At 31.9% G+C, this 24,007-nt stretch overlaps 1 protein-coding gene across 1 annotated transcript; it reads left to right on the top strand.

Moving 5' to 3' along the window:
- The first annotated feature begins 3,342 nt into the window (after positions 1-3,342).
- Positions 3,343-23,713, top strand: LOC113514938 (uncharacterized). The gene is made up of 7 exons (XM_052897534.1): positions 3,343-3,453; positions 17,001-17,053; positions 17,562-18,835; positions 19,037-19,316; positions 20,651-21,056; positions 21,641-21,734; positions 22,285-23,713. The coding sequence occupies exons 1-7, from the start codon at positions 3,424-3,426 to the stop codon at positions 22,446-22,448; spliced, it is 2,301 nt and encodes a 766-aa protein (XP_052753494.1). The 5' UTR covers positions 3,343-3,423; the 3' UTR covers positions 22,449-23,713.
- Positions 23,714-24,007: the final 294 nt, after the last annotated feature.

The following is a 24,007-nucleotide window of genomic DNA, read 5'->3' as shown; positions in this document are numbered from 1 at the left end:
GTCGTTTAAAATCAAATAACATTAAAAAAAAGTTGACCGTTCTCATTATTTCATTAGAAGATCTCCAAAAACTTCACATGCCGTTTAAAATGCCTGCGTAAGATTATAATAATTATGCGCTAAATTACAGCATACCTACACAATTAATATAAATTGCACGTTGTAAATTATAATCAAAATTTATGGCCGCCTGTCAAAGCAATTTATTTACGAATTTAATTTAATTAATTACATAAAAAATATATGAGAAAACACTGTTTGCAGTACTATTGCTCGATCAAGTTCAAGTTTAATGACTCCGATCGAAAACATCCGAAGATAGCATCGAGTGACGCGCGACCACATAAAAAAGTCTATCGATATCGACAAAAAATGCATAAAAACACGTTATAATCAAATTTTTAGTGATTTTTTATTTAATCTACGATAAATCATGTTAATTTTATTGACAAACATATATTATTATACTATTTTCTGACTATGCCATTATTTGTTTATATATTTTATGCAACTTAAAATGGCAGACAATCTAACAGCCTACCTGATGGAAAGTGGTAACCGTCGCCTATAGACATGCGCATTACCATGGACATAACAGAGAATACTGTTATGCCCATTATATTCCCCATACGTTGTCATTCCTGAGGACTCAGGTATGACAACGCATTCTCTCTTTTCTCTGTACCCTGTAAATACACTATTATATCCCACCCTTAAAACTGAAACACAGCCATGCAAACAACTGCTTCACGGTAGAAACACGAATGGGACAGAGGTTCCCATGCAAACGACTGTTAGTTGCCACGCTTAGCAGGCGGATTAGCAACCACAGTTATGCTTTAGATATGTTTTAAAACGCTGCTGACCATCTCTCGTTCTCCCTTAGTCACAACACCCACAGAAAAGAAAAGGGTAGCCTATTCTGATGGACAGAGGTGCCCAAGCAAACGACTTTTGCATAAAGTCTCCCTCTGGTGTCACTACCGTGATGAATTCTGGTAAATCTTGGTTAATCTCTTACGAAACCCGCGAAACATATCGTATTTATGTATATAGTAATGTATGTACAATATTCATACATATCAATTTAAGAAAGGTGGCATGTAAATATAATGTTACTTAAATACCGACGTAATCTAAATTCCGATATGATCTTCAGAAAATTAAACATAATTGAGAACATATCACGTAGATATGACAGCCGAATATAGGTATAATTAAATAATCAACACATTCAACCGTTACTAACTGTTATTTTAGAGTTGTCTATTCAGATCGAAGAAGGTATATTGAGTATTAACTATAGAATCTGTCAACGTAAGCTTAACATGGTAATATTATGTTAGAATATAAAAAAATCGCTCCTTTTTTTCTTTTTATTATGAATGTGTATTTTATTTTTTTAATTGGTGATAATGATATGGTAAACTCGCCTGCGCTATCGGTATACGCTGGCGAGACACAGGGAGGGATGATAGATGACGATGAAAGCAAGTCAGTTTGTCCATCGTGATGAATTCCACTAGAACTAACCACGATGGTTTTCTGGGGGAACCGCGTGGAAGTCGACCTGATAGGGTGTATTGCTAGCAATGGGTCAGACCTCATTACTTGCAATCCCTTTCCTCCCATGAATGTGTATTTTTTTAAATGGATGATAATGAAATGGTAGCCCCACCCGCGCCATCGGTATACACCGGCGGGGCACCAGTGAAGGATGATAGGTGAGGATGAAGTAGGTCAGTTAGCCCATCGTGACGAATTCAACAAGAATTGTTCACGATGGTTTCCAGGGGGAACCACGTGGAGGTCGACCTAATAAGGCATATTGCTAGCAAGGGGAACTGTCAAACTTCATTGTTAACAATTTCTTCCCCCCCCCCCCCCATTAATGTGTATTTGATAATGATAAATAATAGGGAAATAGTTTTTCACTAAGATAGGTATTTATAAATACTAGAAACAAAATGTTCACACTTTGGTTAAGATATAAAAAGAAATTAGCATAATATACATTCTCCCTAATGTTAGCACTACTAATTAACTAATTAACATCTTTGTGATTGCTGACAGAAGACTATAATATTTAAAATTAAAAACTAAATCGTATGAAATTTTAGTATAAAATAAAAAATAAACTAAGTAATTCTATAAAATCGATATATGAATAATATTAATCAGCAAAGCAAAACCACTTTCACCTTTCGCATCCCTGTGGCCTTACTATAAATACTCGAATCAAAATTAAATAGAATTATCCATTTCCTAATAACTTTTTCATTTTATAAAAACCAAATGTCTTATCTTACTAATACAATAAAGTTGTAACTAGACGATGTCTGTACATGGAAATTATTTAAGAAAAATTGATATAATGATCTTTTTTTTAAAAATCGTGTCCATCTGTCTCTTTGTTTACCTGTCTGTATATTTGTTTTGACATCAAGCAAAAACAACTGCATCAAATTGGTTATGAATTTATTAAAATTGTATTCTTGTAGGTCTAGCTCAAAAACTGAAGTATGTTTTAATTTGATACGCCACTTAAAGTGATCTCTTTCATTGGTTTTCCTACATACATAATATTTACTATATTTAAATCTAATAGATAGTGAAAAATGTCTATTATAATATTATGATTATAGGTGACGTTTCTGCTTGTAGTAATTGACTAATAAACCTAATTTTATTATAAAGAAATTGTAGATTAATACCTGAAGTAGTAATTAATACGTTGTTGTTGTATCAGTCTTTAACTGTCCACTGCTGGACATAGTCTCTCCCATAAGAGGGGTTTTGCCCGTAGTAGGGTTGACAACTGCAGTTGGCTTTTGGTGATATTTCAAGAAAGACGCTGCTGCTCTTCCCTCAACCATAAACTCTCTTAGTTGCCCCTTATGAGCCCCTCGGTAAAGGAAGGGGTGTTAAAGGAAGGGGAATTTATCAAGAAACTTCTATATTTAAATTACTGTTATTGGCACTGTAAGGTCTATTGCTGTAAAACTGTAATGTATATTGTATCAATATTTTGTAAATCACTGTTTGTTGCCATAAATAAATAAATAAAATAAATAATTTGATTATTACTAACAATAATTCGTGATCTTAATCCATTTCTGCAAAAATGCAATTTTCAAATAACGTACGTGTACATATTTGTTTCTAAATTCCTTAAAACTGATAGAATCGCCATTCATTTCTTTAGCAAAACTAACTCGAACATTTTATAAACGTGACATATGAGTTTTGGTGACTATTTGCATTCGTGAAAGCTGCACATAGTAATTCCAGCCGCGGAGCATTTAGCAAAAAGCTGGCGAGATGTGACCGAGGCCCGAATTCGATAAGTGACCGCCGGACCGCACGCACGCACGTATCTCTCGCTGTTTATATACGATTTTTTGTCGATATTTTAGTAAAACAATGGCGCGGCACTATTGTATTGGATTCGTGGTGAGTTGACTATTTATAACAATTAATTTAATTAATGATAAATGATATGGAACTTAGGAAATTAGGAATTAAACAAGTGATAAATGTAATTAAACAAAATTTTAGATTCTCTAAAATTATTTTTAAATTTAAGGAAATAAAAAACTACAGACTTTTTTATATTTTTTAATATAGTATTTTAATATATATACAGTATAGGGTTACTTATATTAGTGATACAAATTATGCAATGTATATTTTACTTTAATTTATTTGTTAGTTGTAGCTAGGTAGGACTTGCAGGATTTTCCGCGTGAAATGAGATAGAGATAAAGAGATAAAGATATATTTATTTAACAAAGTATGTTTGTATTGGCACAGAATTTATCTGAAATGAAATAAAAAATATTCTATGTCAATGTAGGACGTGGTCAAATTATGTACCAAATTACATTATTTTGTTTCAGCTATTTAAGCGTAAAGACTAAAAATTATTTACAAACTTTCACATTTATTATATTAGTAAAATGTAGAATAAACGCAGATTTACATAAAAAAAATTAAGTCTCCTCCTTCTTCTTCCTTTTATTCTAAATCCTTTATAATCCACTTTTTATTAATTTTTAATGTATGTATTATTTTTTTAAATGGTGCAACAAAGTGTAGATATATAAATAAAATAAACAAATGTGACATTAGGGTTGTCATTGATGAATTATTACACACAGTTACTTACAGTAGATTTAATTGCATAATTAAGAAAAATATATTTAATAATTGATGTAAACATGTACCTTTATTTCGCTTGTAGTAAATTTTATTTTATTCTTAATTAATTAAATCTTAATATAAAAAATACTATGACACAATATTTGTACACACTAATATACGAAACCGCTCAGCTAATTTTAATGAAATATTCTAAATGTGTATTATTACTTTAACTTGAAAATTAGAAAAAAAAGGTCCATAAAGCATTGTTTTGCAACTACGGTATATTCACGTAAATATACAATCAATAATTTAACATTGTGTGCTACAAAAAAAACTTCATTCGTGACAAAACGACTTATTTTTAATTAAAAACTAAACTACAGAACTTATTTGGATAAACATCTTATAGTACCTGAAAGTATATCCTTTCAGATAAAAAAGGAATTTTCCAAATCGGTTTATAAATAACAAAGTTATGAGGTGACAAACATAAACAGAAATACAACAGAATTGAGAACATTCTACTTTATTGAAGTCGGTTGTAAACAAAAAAACAAATCTCGTTTGAACCCGTACTTTTCCCAAAATCAGTTAACTTACAAGTAAACAACCGTGTCCTTATAATATGACGCATTCAATACTTGAGTCACAGACACGGGAACGCGCCATAATAACAAAAACGCCCAAAAAACAATATACAAAAACAAAATAAACAGCCCAAATAAAGTTGGTTTGTATTATAAAGCCGTGTAAATAAGTAATAAAATAATTATCTATTTTGTGTTTAAAAATTTATATTTTAATAAATACAAATCACAATCACATCACAAACATCACAATACAACAAAAATCGCAAACTCTTTTAAATATTTATTTATTTATAACTTTATTCTAATTTTATAAAGGAGATTGTTTTTAAAGATGTTCACATATTTATTACTCATCATCATCATCATCATATCAGCTTTTAACCATTTTTTTTCCATTAGTTGCCACGCTTGGCAGGCGTGTTGGCAACAGCAGTTACGCTTTAGTTATGTTTTAAGAGGGACGCTGCTGCTCATCCATTGATTATAAGTACGCCAGATTTTAAGTAAAACCATCAGGAATACAAGTGTAATAACTGCATTCAATTTGATCTAAATAGTTTATGTGTGATCCCGCAACAAACATAAAGACAGACATACAAAATTTCTAATATATTGTTTTAATTTTTATTGCTGTTATCAAGAAACTTCGTATCAACTTTAAATTACTTCCACGTTTTTCAAGACTCAACCGATTTTAAAAATTCTTTCATCTATAAAAAGCTACGTTATCAGCAGGTAACATAGGATATATGGTATATTATTATAAAAAATTTAATTTACCCGTGCAAAACCAATCCGTATCACTAGTAGACATATAAAAAAGAAAAAAAATAAGAAGTCTTATCATTTTATCTGTAGTATAAATATAAATGTTTAATTAAATTAATTAAAGAAAATAAGTCGAATCAATGTTCTTTGTTCATTAAAATACAGAATGCTGTCAAACACCTATCTAGACATACCAACACGTACCATACTTATACTTGTTTTTTGACAATTTAAATTAAAGATAGTTACCTACATTTTTACGATCATTTTGTACATAATGAACAATTAAACTCCAATAACGGGTCTAGTTAATAAAAGTAATTGTAATCCGGTTTCAAAAAGGCGAACTAGTTGATCAAATTGTTTATGGAGCACGACCTTTCATAGTCACGATATCCATCTTGTTCTGCATATGATTGATATTTACTAAGCTTATAATTCAACATTGGTCTAATATTTTGTGTATAGATACGAAAACGCAGACGTCTAGCGTCCGGGTCGTGTAAAAAAGTCTCTTGTCTTAAAGTCAAACTGAGGGCGTAATATTACTCTTATAGGTCCAGTACAGTTAAAATGCCTACATTACACGAGTCATAATAGAATTTGCTTCGATTAAGCTACCAAGTTGAATAGGTCTTTCAAACTGAGGGCGTAATATTACTCTTATAGGTCTAGTACAGTTAAAATGCCTACATTGCACGAATCATAGTAGAATTTGCTTCGATTAACCTACCAAGTTTAATAAGTCTTTCCAACTGAGGGCGTAAATTACTCTTATAGATCCAGGATAGTTAAAATGCCCACATTGCACGAATCATAGTAGAATTTGCTACGATTAACCTACCAAGTTAAATAGACCTTTCCAACTGAGGGCGTAATATTATTTTTATAAAACCAAGACAATTAAAATGCCTATATTGCACGATTCATAGTAGAATTTGCATCGATTAACCTACCAAGTTGAATAGGTCTTTCAAACTGAGGGCGTAATATTACTCTTATAGGTCCAGTACAGTTAAAATGCCTACATTGCACGAGTCATAATCGAATTTGCTTCGATTAACCTACCAAGTTGAATAGGCCTTTCAAACTGAGGGTGTAACATTCGCATCGGCGGGTTATACAAAGCAAATCCTGTTATAATTCGTGTACAATGGTTTTTTAATTCCCTTATGGGGGAGGCCTATGTTCAGCAGTGGACAGTTAACTGGTGATGATGATGTTTGATGATGTTTTTTAGTTCCGCAAAGATACAATTCTGCTACCAAGAAGCTTGCATGCTGCATTCGAGTTATCTACAATATAAATCTTTCTTATATGTTTGTTTTTCTGAAATTTAATAAAATTACAGATTAATATAAATAAACATTCTTTTTACATCTCATCATCATCGTCAGTATTCCATTGTTCTATTCTCTTAACTGTCTCAATAACGTTACTGTATATAATATTATGAATGTGAAAGTAAGTTTGTTTGTTTGTTACCTTCTAGATGGTGGCTCTTATATATATAAAATATATATTATATTGTATATACCAAATACACGTAGTACATAAAATAAGAAGGCTACTATTTATTCTGGTCGATCCCATCCCATCACATCCCAGTCCCGCGAATGATCTCACGGTTAAAAGCTTGTATTTCTCTTGGTTGCTTTCCATTATCAATTCTCAACCCTCAAAAACTGTATGAGTGAAGGGTAGAATATAGAAAGAAAATTACTGATTACCACGACTAAGATCACCATCTAAATAAATTAGGAAAGACGCGAGAGATATGTACAAAGGGTACGTATGAAGCTACATAAAATTTATGTTTCATTTTAAATATAATTTCTATGAGTGAATGTGTATGTACTCACATCTAAGGAAACGTGTTTTACAAACGAATAAAATACATTACCCTCTTCTAATCACCGTAAAGAACTTACATTTCTAACAGACTTTCTTATTCACAATTGTTAATATAACAAGCAGAAATATATATAAAAATAGTAGGATTAAACTCCGCAAAAAAAGTAATTTTAAAAAGGTCAAAATTAAGATGGGTCAAATACAGACGTAAACCCCATAGATTGTAAAGACAAATGCCAAAATTATTAACCTTAAAATTTAAATAATATTAACAAAATTAATATGAAAATGACACGAAAGTGACCTCCACTAATTGCAAAAAAAAAAAACAAAATCGCTTGAAATTTTATTCAAGATATAGATAGTGTAAAATACAGGAAAATTTATACTTCCTTTTGTACTTTCTATCTTTCGAAAAATCACATAAATTATTAAATTTTATTTTATTCAAACCACAATTGTGTTTACCCTATTTTCTAAAAAATAACCAGAAATAAACTTCAATCACAATTCATTTTTAATTAAATTTTTTTGAACAAATCAAACAAGTAAGAAATTAAACTACAAAAAAAAACCATTCTCCGCTTAAAAAAAGTTATCGCACGTTTGACGTGAAATAAACCAATTGTAATTAAACAAAAAATCTTAATAACAGGTTACCTATAATTATCTCATCATTTTTTCATCACCAATTCATATTAAATTACCTACGAGTACATGATACATTATAATCCTTACTGTGAAAGCTTACGGTCTTAAATCGGCTTTAATCTTACATCTGTAAGTTTAATCCACTCTGACCTCGTGACCTCTACTTGTCGTTCATAAACAAAGCAAGATACAATCTTTCTAGTTGTGACATGTTTAGATACCAACTAACATATGCACAAAGACACCATAGAATATGGTCTTGAACACATGGGCATATGGAACAGATTCATGATAAGCTTAGAATGCCACATACGATGTAGGAACTAGAATATTTTCACTAAGTGGTTTACTATCTAGTCAAGTAAATTATTAATAACCTTACTAATATTATAAATGTAAAAGTAGGTTTGTTTGTTTGCTATTGGTGCTGTTAGCTCTAATCATCACTAAATCACCTCCATCCCAAATAGTAAATGTTAAATGGTGATGAAATGATGAAGGATATTGTGGAAGGTTTATATGAATCATCGTAATCATATCAGCCATTATTTTCCCATTTTGTTTTTATTTATTTTTTATACTGCGAAAGCGGTAAACAAGCATATGGCCCGTCTGATGGTAAACGGTTACTGTAGCCTATGGAAGCTTACAACACTAGGGGGTGTTCATTGTTGATTATAGGCTTCCCCCATAGACTGTTATAAGGTACGGGGCCATTCCTTACGGCAATTTACAATTGGCGGGATGGGGTGGGGTGGGATGGGGAATATTTGTATGTATACTCTTGTATAAGTAGATAAAGACAATAGGGTCTATTCTGATCTGGCGCGCCATTTCTCTTAACCTATTGATAAAATTTACATTTCAATTTGATATCAGATAATATACATGTAGATATAGTTGTGTGTATATGTGTATATGTGTGTATGTGTATATATGTATATCTGTGTATGTGTATATGTGTGTATGTATGCATATATACAAACAAATCTTTATGATAAATTAACTAAATTTCTAATAGATTTGGGTTAAAAGTTATTATAAATTTATTTTATGATGGTCCATGAAACAGTAATTTGGCGGAACTGTCTGTAGAGAAATGGCCTCTCAGAATCGACCTCAATATTTCTTAATAAACTGCACCCGTGCGATGCCGGGGTGGGTCGCTAGTGAACCATACAATAAATTTTAAAATTGATATCACCTTAACACCATTTTATTCCATGTCTCTACTAGATCTATATAATACAGAACGAGTGAAAGTTTAAAAAGAAATTCTTTTACTTTTTGCACAGCGATAGACAGTATACTCATAGTGTGTATATACAAACAAACAGTACAAGCAAACGTGAGTGTTGAATACATTACGCTCCATCACTTGTACATCTGGTTAAATATTGGTCGTCTAATATTTGTAAAAATTTTACATGACCATTCATGTACGTCGAACACAATTACAATTTGTAAAGCGCCTTATTTACAAATCAGACATTATGGGGGGAAAGGGATTGTTAGTAATGGAGACTGAGAATCCCACTGCTAGTAATATACCCAACCAGGTTGACCTCCTCGCGATTCCTCCTGGAAACTATCATGGTTAATTCCTGATGAATTCATCATGATGGGCTAACTGGCCTGTTTTCATTCTCATCGATCACCCTTCACTGGTGCTCAGCTAGCGTTTCCCGTTAGCTCAGGCGGGGTTACCATACCATTTTCACCCATAAAAAAAAATCTGACATTATGAATATTTACATTATTATTAAATAAAAAAAAATCATGATCATTTCACTCGATAACTGTCCACTGCTAAACATAAGCATAAGAAAAGATATTTTTTTTTATACAACTTAGAATGGTATTAGGGCCGTCAGCTTGTTGAAAAGTGGTAACCGTCGCCTATAGACATTAGCAGTACCATGGAAATAACAGAGTATACTGTTTCGCCCATGATACCTCCCCATGCGTTACCATTCCTGAGGACTCAGGTGTTATTCCTCTGTACCCAGTAAATTCACGCCATATCCCACCCTTCAAACCGAAACACAGCCATGCAAACACAACTGCTTCACGGTTGAAACACGAATGGGACTTACTTACAAATTAGTCTCATTCACAAAATCGGTTGACAATACATTAAAATTTCTTCTGTAACAGACACAGACGACTAACACCTACACAAACGAGGACTTCAAACTTCATTTTTCTATTGAAAATCATTATTAAAATAATTCATTAAAAATTGTATCTTATCTTGACATAGAATTAGTATCAAATTACCGTGCGAATGAACTTTTCCTATTTAAAAAAAAAAAAACATAAAAATCGACTTAGAATTTTTTTTATTTATTTTTAAAAGGTACATCAACAGTGTAAATACAGACATAAATTTTAATTGATATATAGGGCTTGCATCTTGCATTTACACAAATTACAGATGTACACAACATTTTCTTAAATCATCGATTACATATTAACAAAACTGACACGAACAAAACAATAAAAAAAACATACATACAGGTAACAAACATAAGAATACTTAAAATATACAATTATTAAAATTATTAGAACAGTGCGCACAGAATCAAAATTATTGCTTGTGGAAAAACTATGGTAGTATTAAGAGAGAACTTCTAGAATTTTGTTCTTGAATGACTTGGGATGCTCGTGAAATATATCAAGATTGAGGGACTCGTTACAGGAATTGTACGTGTTGTTAATCTCGAGACTGGAGCATGTAACCCTAAATTAGAATTATCAAAGATATCGAGTAACATGCCCACCAAAAATACAATCAAACTAAAAAATCCACCTTCTACAAATCAGTGCTAAAATATCTTCCGTTCCATCAAAAAACAGTAATACAGCTATAAAATATTATAAATAACGATCGCCATTCTTGTATTTAAATGTAGACTTTAAATTATCGTTTATTCGCGATTACTTTGTAAACAAAAAACCTCTTAAGAATAAGCATTGCCAATTTGCAACTGCAAGTAACGGTTGTCCATTTGCCAACTGGCAAGCGACCCACAAATATGTTAGGGTACACGGTCAACTTATCGGAATTTCACCTGTGCTCGAGTATCGTGCAATAAAAAGTTTATGGGGCACTCACCCGTTAAAAAGAGTTAGGGGTGTCAACACTTATGAAAACAATATGTTATAACTGTAATAAAATTGTGTAATAAATTTCTGAAAATAATATACATATATAGCCTATGTTTCTCGTTGATATTATAGATTTCTGTTTATGAAAAAATATTCAAAATTGGTTGAGTATTTTTTTTTGTTAATCCATTACAGACAAACAAATAATCAAATCTATCCTCTTTATAATTTTAATATAAATTACTTTAAATCGAAATATTTTTTTACGTATCTCAAGTTTCTAACTTGATAGGAGCTATAGATATATATAAAGTAAAATAAATAATAATAAGAATATATTAATTATATAAACCATTATAATTTAATATGATTTACGATAAATATGTATTATATTCAACAAAATTTGTTGACTTTATTTCTCCCCTTGTCACTCGTGTCGTGTCTCTTTTAAGTACACATTATGTCCAAATATTGTAAATTAATTTGCAACAGATTTTCACATGTAAGTTTAAATAAAAACTAGTCTACTGACTAGGAGATGGTCTATCTATATACCGAATTTTATACAGATCCATTGAGCCGCTTATGCGCGATAGAATAACAAACATTCAAACATCCAACTTTCATTTGTATAAACAGGATGTGAAAGTGAATTTGTTTCTTTGTTACCTCTTAGGGCATTAATGGCTCAAGCAGTGATCATGAAATTTAACTAGTATAATAATACAGCTATTTGTTATCACGGTCACAAGAACGACTCAACTTTAGAACAATTTTAATAATAATAAAACTGTATCTATGTTACAACGCACACTTTAAATAAATATGGCGATGACCATATATTTAATAGCCTTATAAACAAGTGGCAACCCTAATGATCTACTTCGGACGTCACTAGATTACCTATACTTACAGTTTCATCGCTGTTATTGGCAACAAAACGTTATTCACTAATAAGTAATGTGAAAATAAGGCCAATTTGATCTAGCTGTAGGTATAACGACAATGGGGTTCAATTCGGAATGAGGTCCGATCTCTTGGTTGTATAAAAACTCACATTTTAATTTGCAAAAATAACAATAAATCGTGTCAAAATAAACCAATTAATGTTTTGAAAACATATTAGAAAGACAATATTTGGGGATATTATAATGCGGAATCGTGTGTGTATAAAAGTTTTATTTGTGTAGAAATAAACAGTTTTTTTGGTCACAAAATGAAGACGGAACCTATTTCATCATATCAACAGTTATATATTCCCATTCAAGTTTCAACCGTGAAGCAGTTGTGTTTGCATGGCTGTGTTTCGATTTAAAGGGTGGGATATGGCAGTGAATTTGTAGGGTACAGAGGAATAACACCTACCTATATATATATATATATATATATATATATATATATATATATATATATATATAGGTAGATTATTCATTAGTCGATTAGAATTATTTACGCTCCGAACAGCGATTTATTTATTTGCCTCAAAAAATGCCACGTTTAGAAATGAAATACGTCTCACAACATATGAGTAGACTGAATAACGGTCGGAGATTGATGACTAATATATGTAGAAGATCGTATAACTTCTACTTATAATAATAGTACTTAATCTTTTTTTTATTTTACTCTTTATCGCATCATTTATAAAATAATAAATACAGTTAATTTTAATGAGAAATTATGCAAAAAGCGGCCTTATCGCTAAGCAATCTTTTCTTTTGGATAGACTACAATCTTTAAATGTTGGCAGTCGCACACATACACATACATACTAATGGTAGCGGAATTAAACAAAATAATTATAATCAAATAACCACTAAAATTTACTTATAAACACACGATTCTAATGTATCTACGAATTATCTCGTGTGTATGTATGTATATGTGTATATGTACATACATATATTGTATGTGTGTTACATACACACATACAATATATGTATGTGTGTATGTAATAACGGTTGAAATAGTTTTTTTTTTCTTTTTGCGGAGAGCGAAATGTACTTGTTATTAAAAGGATGAATCGGTAAGATTGATTGATGCGATAAATCCTATGTATGGTGAATATAAAATCCCATGTCTGTAGACTATGGCGGCTGCCACTTTCCATCAACTTAGCTATCAACTTTTATAATGATTACAGATCATCAGCCTGCGTTTATATAGAGATTATCAAAGTTCAAAACGCATTCGCATGTCTGTCTGTCAACTTGACAACGGGAAGTATTAAAGCATGTTGTATTATAAATTTGAGAAGAATTACACTTGATGTGCATGTAAAGTAAAAGTGTGGACATTTTGTTTTGTATTTAACCTAGATGTCAATGTTCTTTGATATTATACTGTTGTAATGTTAATCTATTTAGGAATACACAGGATATTTTATGTACTAACTCCCGTCGCGTTACCTGAGCGAATCAATACATGAAGTATCCTATCCTATATGCTAAATTAGGATATAAAAATCTCGTGTACCAAATTTCATTTAAGTCCGTTGATTAATTTCACATTTTTTTATACTACTAAGGTGGTAAACAAGCATACGGCCCACCTGATGGTAAGCGGTTACTGTAGCCTATGAATGCCTGCAATATATGAAAGAGTTATTGCATGCATCCATCCTTCTATTCATCCATCCACCTATCCGTCTATCCTTACAAACTTTTACATTTATAAAATTAATAGAATGAACTAACCCTCGCTTAATATTATAAATGTGAAAATATTTGTTTGTTTGTTACCTTATAGCGCCATAACGGCTTAACCAATCACTATGAAATTTGGTATATATACGTACGCATACATTATGGGATGGAAAACATAAGAAATCCTTTTGCCCTACTTCTTTCTTTAGAGGCACAACCCTTGGAGTTAAGGAAAAACTCTGTTTATTGGGGATCAAACCGTAGATAAGGATAAAGTAGTCAAGTAGTAGTAGGTTAATTGGGGAGGAAAGGGATTGTTAGTAATGGAGACTAAAAATCCCATTGCTAGCAATATACCCAACCAGGTCGACCTTCACGCGGTTCCCCCTGGAAACCATCGTGCTGAATTCTAGATGTATTCATCACGATGTGCTAACTGACATGTCTTTTCATTCTCACTTATCATTTCTCGCTGGTGCCCCGCCGGTGTACACCGTTAGCACGGGTGGGGATAACCACTTCATTTTCATCCATTAAAAAAAAAACACAGAGAAGAAATCAGTTCATGGATTGTGCACTGAAACTTGTTTCTGCAGGCGTTTTTTTTTTGATGAAAATGGTATGGTAACACCGCTTTCGGGATGCCTAACGGGATACGCTGGCGGAGCACCAGTTAAGGATGATCGATAAGAATGAAAACAGGCCAGTTAGCCCATCATGGTGAATTCATCAGGAATCAACCATGATAGGTTCCAGGGGAACCGCGAGGAGGTCGACCTGGTTGGGTATATTCCTAGCAATGGGATTCTCAGTATCAAAATTCAAAATTCAAAATTCAAAAATCATTTATTCATGTAGGACATTTTAGCCGCTTATGAACGTCAAATTTTTACATTATAATTTTATATTTTCCCTACCGTCCAGTTCGGTATATAGATCCAATTGAGAAGAACTGGCAAGAAACTCAATTGAATTACTTTTTTTTTTTAAAGCCAGTTTATTTACAATGTATATTTATATAGGTGTCTATGTCTAACATTAAATGAAAATTCAGTGCATGAACAACTATTGCCATGCACACTCGTCATTCAAGTAATCGTTTAGTGAGTAATAGGCTTTGCTCAGTAAATATGATTTAACAGATGTTTTGAATTTATTTAAGGGTAATTCCAACATATCCTTTGGTATCTTATTGTAAATTTTTATACCTATTCCCATAAAAGACCTATTAACTTTTTCTAAACGATACTTGGGGACAGCAAGTTTGTCTTTAAATCTAGTATTAATATTATGAATATCCATTACTAACAATCCCTTTCCCCCCTTCTGCAGGCGTTGCACCTGTAGAATTATTATAATTAAAATAAAATAAATAAAAATCCCGGTCACGCGGACGAAGTCGCGGGTAAAAGTCAGTATTAAATGTGAAAGTATGTTTGTTTGTTACATTTTAATACTTTAGCGATCCAACAAATTGTAATGAAATTTCTCATACACGTACTACTTTCGATAGGAAAGGAGATAGGCCACTTTTAAACTTGTGGGATTGTTAGTAATGGGGACACTAATCCCCATTATTATTATCATCATATCAGCCTTTAACTGTCCACTGCTCAACATAAGCCTCCACCTTGGGGGGTTTTGCCAGTAGTTGCCAGACTCGACAGGCAGATTGGCAACCGTATTTAGACTATAGAGATGTTTTAAGAGGGACGCTGCTGCCCATCCCTCGACCATAAGTTTCGTTAGTCGCCTCTTACGACACTCACGGGAAAGGACAGGGGTGGCCTATTCTATGTAAGGACCACATAGTCTTTAATATACCTCATCAATATATCCTGCCAGATCGACCTCCTGCATGGTTTCCCCTGGAGACCATTGTAGTACTAATTCTTATTCAATTCGTAACGATGAGCTAACTGACCTGGTTGGGGGGAAATGAATTATTAGTAATGGAATCTAACTGACCCATTGCTAGCAATAGACCCTATCAGGTCGATCTCCACGCGGTTCCCCCTGGAAACCATCGTGGTTAATTCTAGTGAATTTCGTCACGATGGGCTAACTGATCTACTTTCATCCTCACCTATCACCCCTCACTGGTGCACCGCCAGTGTATACCGATAGCGCAGGCGGGGTTACCATTCCATTATCACCCATTTTAAAAACTGACCTGGTTTAATCTTCACCTATTACCACACATTGGTACCCCGCCAGTGTACACAGATAGCGCAGGCCCACCATTCCACTATCATTCATTAGGAACCTTCATTCTGATTGAGTTATGGAAGGAAGAAAAAATATGTTAATGGTAGAATGAGAGATTAATTGACGCGAGAATTATTATAAATTATCCTTATTTATCGTTCAAGTTCAAGTTTCTACTGATATAAATAAACACGCGAAAAGTCCAACCCGCCATGCATAACTTATAACGAATTGACAACAAAACCAGTTCCTACATACATAATAAATGTGATTCCTAGTGGCAGCTCCTAGATATATTGGTCTTTTCACTCCACAATGTTCACTTTCTTTTAGAAACCACAGCTCCACAAGCATGCTAATTTAAATAATAAAAATGCCAAATTGTTACTTTTAACATATAAAAAAAAATGTCTTGACTTCTTGCACTTTTTTTTTATACAACTTAGAATGGCAAACAAGCTGACGGCCCACCTGATGGAAAATGGTAACTGTCGCCTATAGACATGAGCAGTACCATGGACATAACAGAGTATACTGTTTCGCCCATGACACCACCCATGCGTTGCCATTCCTGAGAACTCAGGTATTATTCCTCTGTACCCTGTAAATTCACGCCATATCCCACCCTTCAATTATATTAGTAAGGGTATTTTTCAGTAGTAATAATTAGGATAGAAGATATCCTGACACAAACTTTGTGTGTCAAAAGGAGACTTAAGTGGTGCAGCGATTAGTATGTTGTGATTCTTGTTGTATCAGCCAGTCAGAGGAGTTTGCCAATAGTTGCCACGCTTGGCAGGCAGGTTGGCAACAGCACTTAGGTTTTAGTAACGTTTTAAGAGGGACACCTTCCCTCGAGCATTAAGTTAAAAACAAATTTTAAAACTAGTATAAGTTCCCATCACTGATGTTTTATTAGTCTAATATAATTTGAATTAATATTTAATAATTAAAACATTTATCTCGAAGAAGAACTATTATTATAATTAATAATCTTATTTATAATATTCTTTCCTTTCTCTTTCAGATCCTGTTCGCATTCTTCCTTCAAGACGTTGCGTCTCGACCGTCGAATAATGAGTAAGTTTCACATCTACCTTTGCATTTATTATAATTTATTAATAAACTAATAAATTGTAAAATAAAATTAACTTATAATTATAATAAAATCTTTCATTTTTAATAGTGTTTTTATTGCCTTCTTTTAATTATATTTAAGATATTTATATACATTTGATTAGTTTGCCGGACCGGTTTTGATATTATACGACTATTGCCTTCACTAGAGCTTTATAAAGTATTATTTACATTTAACGGGAGTTAATATAGATCACTATAAATATTGCACAAGTACAAAAGCACAACTAACAATTTTTACATGAAAAGGCTTAAAAAAAATCGATGCATTGAAGCAAACGTAGCGGGAAACCCAGGTGTTCAGGTATGGTGTATTTCAAAATTTTATTCATTGCATTTTATCACTGCTTACTTATATACGCACGCTTATTAATATTGCTCGGGCAAGGTAAATGATAATAATAATAAAACAAAAAACAAATAATAAATATATTTGTTTTTATCATTTCAGGTTGATAAACCCATTTATTTCTGAAAAATCGACAGAATCATTGGAACTGAGAAATAATGTTGATAAAGAAGATAAATCTTTATCGTATAATATGCAAGAAGGTGAAGAAAGTGACACCAAAGATATTTTAGACAAAATTAAAATTGTAAACGCAGGTTTAAAGAAACCAAACAGAAGACAACAAATTAATGTTAATGGCGGTGACCCACAAATTGAAGGATACGTTCTCGATAAAGATATTTTAGAGAAATTGCAACAAATCATAGCATCGGGTAAACTAAAGCCTTTAACTGAAGTTCAAAAATATCAAGAGAATAACTTAATAAATAATGAAGATACACAAAGAAATTCCTATTCTAAAAGTTTACCATATCTGTCTAAATCTATGAGCAATAATCAAGTTATACCAGCTTTACCGATTCCTTATATAACCAATATTCCTGTTCTGGTAATGCCTTCCTTAAACAATATTTATAATGCACATGGCAGTGTCATACCTACTGACTTAAATAGTCAATACCAAACAAGACAGCAATCGCCATTTCCATTTCAATGGCCTCTAGCCCCATACTTCCCAATTTTAATTAAAGATCCGCTTTTGAACGTACTTCAAGGCGGAGGATGGAACAATCTCTTTGAATATGGTCAAAATGCTGATATTTGTAATAGGAAACAAAAATCTACAGAAGATAAAGAAGACGAAGAATCATTTACAAATGACATTAATACCGAAACTAATAAGAATTATCTGGATCAATTAAGTTCCAATTTAAGACAAGGAAGAGCAATAAAAAAACGTACTGTGAATACTGCAACACAGTCGAAAATTGATGAAAATTTAAACACATTAAAAAAAGTCAAGAAATTTTTCTCACAAAAGCCATCAACAAACACCCAGAAACCCGTGAAACAACAAGAACAATCTATTGTGGACGAGCCGTCTCAAGGAACAAAAACGAATAATTTCTTAGATGATGGTGACTTGCGTTTCGGACAGTTTTCCTGGTTCGGAGATAAAAAACCTATTGCACCTAGTCCAGGCTTTTTTATAAATCGATTAAAAGTCAGAAGAGGTGGTGTAGCAATTGCTGGTCCTGGTGGAGTAGCGACAGCTGGAAGAGGAGGGGCTGCTATTGTGGGTCCTGGTGGGCTTGCCTACACCCAACCTGGAGGGCTCGCTGTCGCCGGTCCAGCAGCACGTGTTGTCGCCTTATCGCCCGACGCTAACTTTTCATCAATAATTTCTAGACTTCAAGAAGTGTCATCAAATAATGGTTCTGTACCAAGATTTTTAGAAGCTATTCCTGAAGGGAAAGTTGTTGCAACTGGCCCTATTATATATTATCATCCAATAAATTGATATTTCTCTGCTTTTCTTTTTAATTCTCTTCTATTATATCTGTATATTAATTTTCATTTTTTTTTCTATCTTCATAGAATCTATCGAAGACGAGAGTGGAGAAACTTCAAAGGAGATCAAAGGGAAAACCAGATTCATGGATTCAGTAAAAGATCTGACGACTACCAATACAACGGTTCCAAATTTGTGAAGAGCCCTTTGAAAGCTCAAGATTCAAAATTAACATTGATTGTGAAGCCTATAGCACGAGCTATAGGTGGTGTTAAGGGGATCGCTATAGCTAACCCTATCTCAAAAGTTGTAATTGCTCAAAATAAACTGGGCAGTATAATACATGCTCCGATTGCAACTGCCATCGCTGGACCTGGTGGCATAGCTCATGCTCAATCTGATTTGTATTTATACGAATATGTACATTGACTGACACACATTCAGTGTATAAAAACATAATGTTAAGAGTTGCAAGTAGTTATTATGTTTATTACAATAAAGAAAGTTTTTATATTAAAAAAATATATTTTGTATAAAACTGTCAAAATTTTGGCTACAAAAGAATACCAGTGTTTGTTCTTTTGAGGGCAATAAACTGAGTAGTAGCCATTTTGTATCACTGTGGCACATTCACGAAATGAAAAGTTATGTTACTTTTTTATATATTGTCCTTTTTATTGTATATGTATTCTTTTATTTCTTCTTCTGCGAATGTATCTATATCTATTGTTATTTGTATGCAGTAAGTAATGCAAATAAACTAAATATCTATCTGTCTATCTAAATTGTAATCGTTAATTAACGAAAAATACTTTCGACTTAATACTTGAAATTGTTTTTCGAACATGATTTAAGTTAGAAATTATAAGATTGTTAACAATAAGATTTTTTTAATAAATTTCTATGAAATATAACATTTAGTTTTTTTTTTATATAATTATTATTTATGGAATATAATTATATGGATAGAAAGAATCTACACCATCACCAATATCATATTTAAGTACCTAGTACTCAACTGTTTCAAACCTTGCACCCAATGAAGTCATTGAACTTAATTGTGATTATTTAATAATTAATATACCTATAGAAGCAAACAAAAATATAAATAAATTAGATAAAAATATCAGGTATCATAGATATCGTAGAGTATTTTGTAATATCTATCGTAGAAAGAATTATACCGTTTATGTCTATAGATAATTATGCGTAACCGTAAATTTTCATATGAGCTACTCGTATTAACTTGTTCGACTTTCTAAATTGTATAAAAAAAATCAAGAAAACGTTTTTACATTAAATTACTCTAAACTTAATTCTATATTACAATTGTTTCATAATTTCAAATTATATAAACTATACAATATAACAATATAGTAATAAATAATCTTTAGCAAAGTTAAATGGAATATGAAACTTACTAAATTGTTTCTCAATTTTATATATATTTATTTATTGCTTTATAAGTTTTTGTACATTTATTTTTAATATTGATTTTAGATAATAATAAAATTGTACACAGGTGGACTTATTCCTAGAAGGAATTTCTTCCAGTCATACCATACTTCAGAATCTGAAAGGAATATATGTGGAGAATTGAAATAAAAGAAATAAGGCCTATGTTTAGCAGTGGACGGATTATGGCTGACATGACGATAATGATGATGATATTTTTCTAATATTTTAAAATAACGTTTTCTTGTAGCATACTAAATATGATATTAACCCACTTTCCCAGGGAATCAGTTCAATATCTACCATTCTACGGTGGAGCAAAAGGACAGTATTTAGAAATAAAGAGAGACACATCCGGACGGATCATAAGTGAAAGTATAGTATCAGAAGATAAAATAAGTACAGATAGTATAGTTAAAAATAATGATGAAACTCTGGTTTCAAAAGTGCTGGCAGCTAATTTACAAAATCTGAAGATGCTATCCGCAAGTGTTATGAAACTTCATAATCTTGGGCGCAGAACCGGATCATTGGGGAGAAGTGATAAAGAGAGATTCAAGACTCAACTAGAGAAGCTTGCAGAGGCAGCTTCAAATACCATCAAACTGATAGATGAAGTTGGTGATAATATTGATATGCTATTCAAAAGTAATGCTACGCAAAGACGTGTTGAATATGATGAGGATGATGTAAGTACATAGTTGTTGAAATTGTACAATGTATGAACTTAGAACCCGAAATTAATACGCTTGAATTATAAAATAAATAGATTTTTTTTCTTAGTACACGTAGTGTTTTAGTTTTATCTTATTTGACAAGGTAAACAACTATAAAGAAAGTAAGAAAGACATAGGAGTTCTATATCTTACATGATGATATTACAGAACAGATATATAAACCATAAACTATTGTAAACTTTTAAAATTTGGGACTAGTTATAAAAAAATAATCAGCTCGAATTATTTGATAGTAGAAATTTATTTGCCACATTTACATTACATATTCAAAGATTTTCGTTATCGTGTTACAAAAATTGCATGACACATGCAAATTTGTTTTGTCAATATTAATTTGATCAAAATTACACGATTCTTATTTCGGTTACAATTTACTTTTTTAATTTACCTTAACACATCAAAAAATGGAGACGATTGTAAAGACGTAATCTATCTAATTAATTATAAAAGCTAATAAAGAAACTGATAAGGTTGTTGAACTCATTTATGCCCAATCTTATACTTAATATAGTTACACAAATTATAATAAATTACAGGTGGGCGAGGAAGGCGTTGGAATCGATGCACCTACAGACAATGATCCTGAGGAAATTCTTGGAGGAGCCACAATTGCTGAAGCTAAACCAGTCGGTAAGTACATGTACAAATTATATTTTATCAATACGTACCTATTACATTATCTACTTAGGGTAGCTTTCACCGCGTTAAATTTATTTTTTCTCCTTCATATTAAATTTAGCAATTACAACAGATATTGAGACTGCCTGTATATATTTATTTATCTCTACATCCATAGATATGAAGTCTTTATATAATAGAAATCGATATGCTTCAACGCCATCTAGTGGCTTAGCAAATTACAACAAAGTTACGCGGCATTTTATTTTGTGCTCAAATCTAGTTATATAAAAAAAAGCATATTAGCTCACTAGCTAATATGCTTTTTTTTTGACATTTGAGACATTTCTCAAATATAACCCGTATTTGAGACAATTTCTAGTATGCTAGTAGACAATAGATTTAAGTATGTGATAAATATTGGGCAATTAGTTAAAAATGATATAGATGTACATGCCAACATGACCAGGAATATTAAGCACTGTTAATGTACTATTAATGTGAAATATTTATACTCCAAAACAGTATATATTTGCATTAATTTTAAAAATTCATATTTCAGGTCTGGCCATCATCGGTGAGAATGGGTTGGCAGCTTCCAGACCTATCGGTACAGCGGTGGCGGCCTCTGGCGTCGCTCTAGCGAGACCGATCGCTACCGCGGTCGCCGGCCTCGACCCTACAATGTTAGGCATAAACTTCCAGATAAATCACTCCAAAAACTAATGTTAATGTAACTACTATTAGGAAAATGTATGTATCTTAATTATATTTTAACCTGTCCACGTCATAATTATCGCCATGAACCATAACCTTCCCACTGCTGTGTACCACACCTCTTGTTAGGAGACGAACTGAGAATATTAAAACACGCACCATCCTGGTTTCGCATGGTTTCATTGAAAATAAAATACAGCTTATTTTACACATTGATAATGTACCTATATAGGTGAATGAATTTTTTAAATCCATTTATTACTTCTTTTTTTTTTAGCTTATTCATTACAAACAAAAAATCCTGTCATCATCATCGGGTCTTCTTGCCCGCCTTTTGTAGTGTAGGCGGGTGAGGTAGGGGTCTCGGGGTAAACCCCTCTACCCCGGCTGCATCTCCGGAGGCAACTACCTCCGGGTCGCTGGGTTCTTGAGCCGGCATACACTGATGGTCTGTGTATGCCGGAAAAAATCCTGTTTAACAATATTAGTTTAGACTTCCACTGTGCTAACTAGGAAACTTGGTAATGCTTTAATTCCAAGTTAGCCATCTTTAACAGTACTGCATTTTATTTTATTTTCAAAAATTCTCTGCGAATTCAAAGGAATGGCGACATTGTGTCTTAAACCCAATGCTACAGAGTTCAACGTCATTTGACTTTATATATAATAGATAATTATTGAATAAGTAGACTGTAGAGTGTTAGCAAGATATGTTATTAGAACTCATCTCATAGATGGCAGTAGTATTGGCACTCAAAAGTTCATTTGGAAATATAAATGCAATATTTAGCTTTGACATCGATTCTTAGGCACCATATCTCTAAATTAATAATTGTCATTCTTCATTTATGTATTTAAATTTTTATAGCTTAGCTAATTTCTTTATATTTATTGTCAACATTGTGCATTAATTTATCAACAATTTTGGTTAAATATAAAATAAGTTGGATAAAAAATAGGGTATAAAAGATATATTTTTATACTTTTATACAAATTAATGAAGTCACCTATAAATTAACTTTATTACTTATTAATAATAATTTGAATGAAAATTATTTGATAAATTTATATAATAAAATAAACATTCCATTATAACTTAGTGAAATTATTAATGTAAAAATTATTTATTAACAAATTTATAATTATTATCTAAATTTAATAAATATTTATGATAACATGTACGAATAAAAAAAAGAGTAGAAATGTAAATATAACTGTCTACAAAATTACCATTTGTATGTGATAAAATTGTCTACAAAAGACATAAAATATTTTAATTAATAATAAATAATTTTAGATTATGACTACTATTTTTATTTATTCAACATGGAATAACAAACTAACAGCCTATCTTATGAAAATTGGTAATATATATTCTATTAACATGATGATCACAGGATATACTGTGCTGTCCATGTTACCTCTCGTACGTTGCCATTCCCGAGCTACGGCCTTATACCTCCATACTCTTTAATTTCAGTGTTCAAATAAAACGTTTTACACGTTTTAAAATAAGAATAATTAAACAGTTAATATGTAAATATAAATTAAGATTTCAAAAACAAATT

Source organism: Galleria mellonella, unplaced genomic scaffold (assembly GCF_026898425.1).
Source record: "Galleria mellonella isolate WM207_F2 unplaced genomic scaffold, CSIRO_AGI_GalMel_v1 utg117, whole genome shotgun sequence".
Taxonomy (NCBI): Eukaryota; Metazoa; Arthropoda; class Insecta; order Lepidoptera; family Pyralidae; genus Galleria; species Galleria mellonella.
The sequence above is the reverse complement of the archived record's forward strand: the minus strand, read 5'-3'. Positions and strand labels throughout refer to the sequence as shown.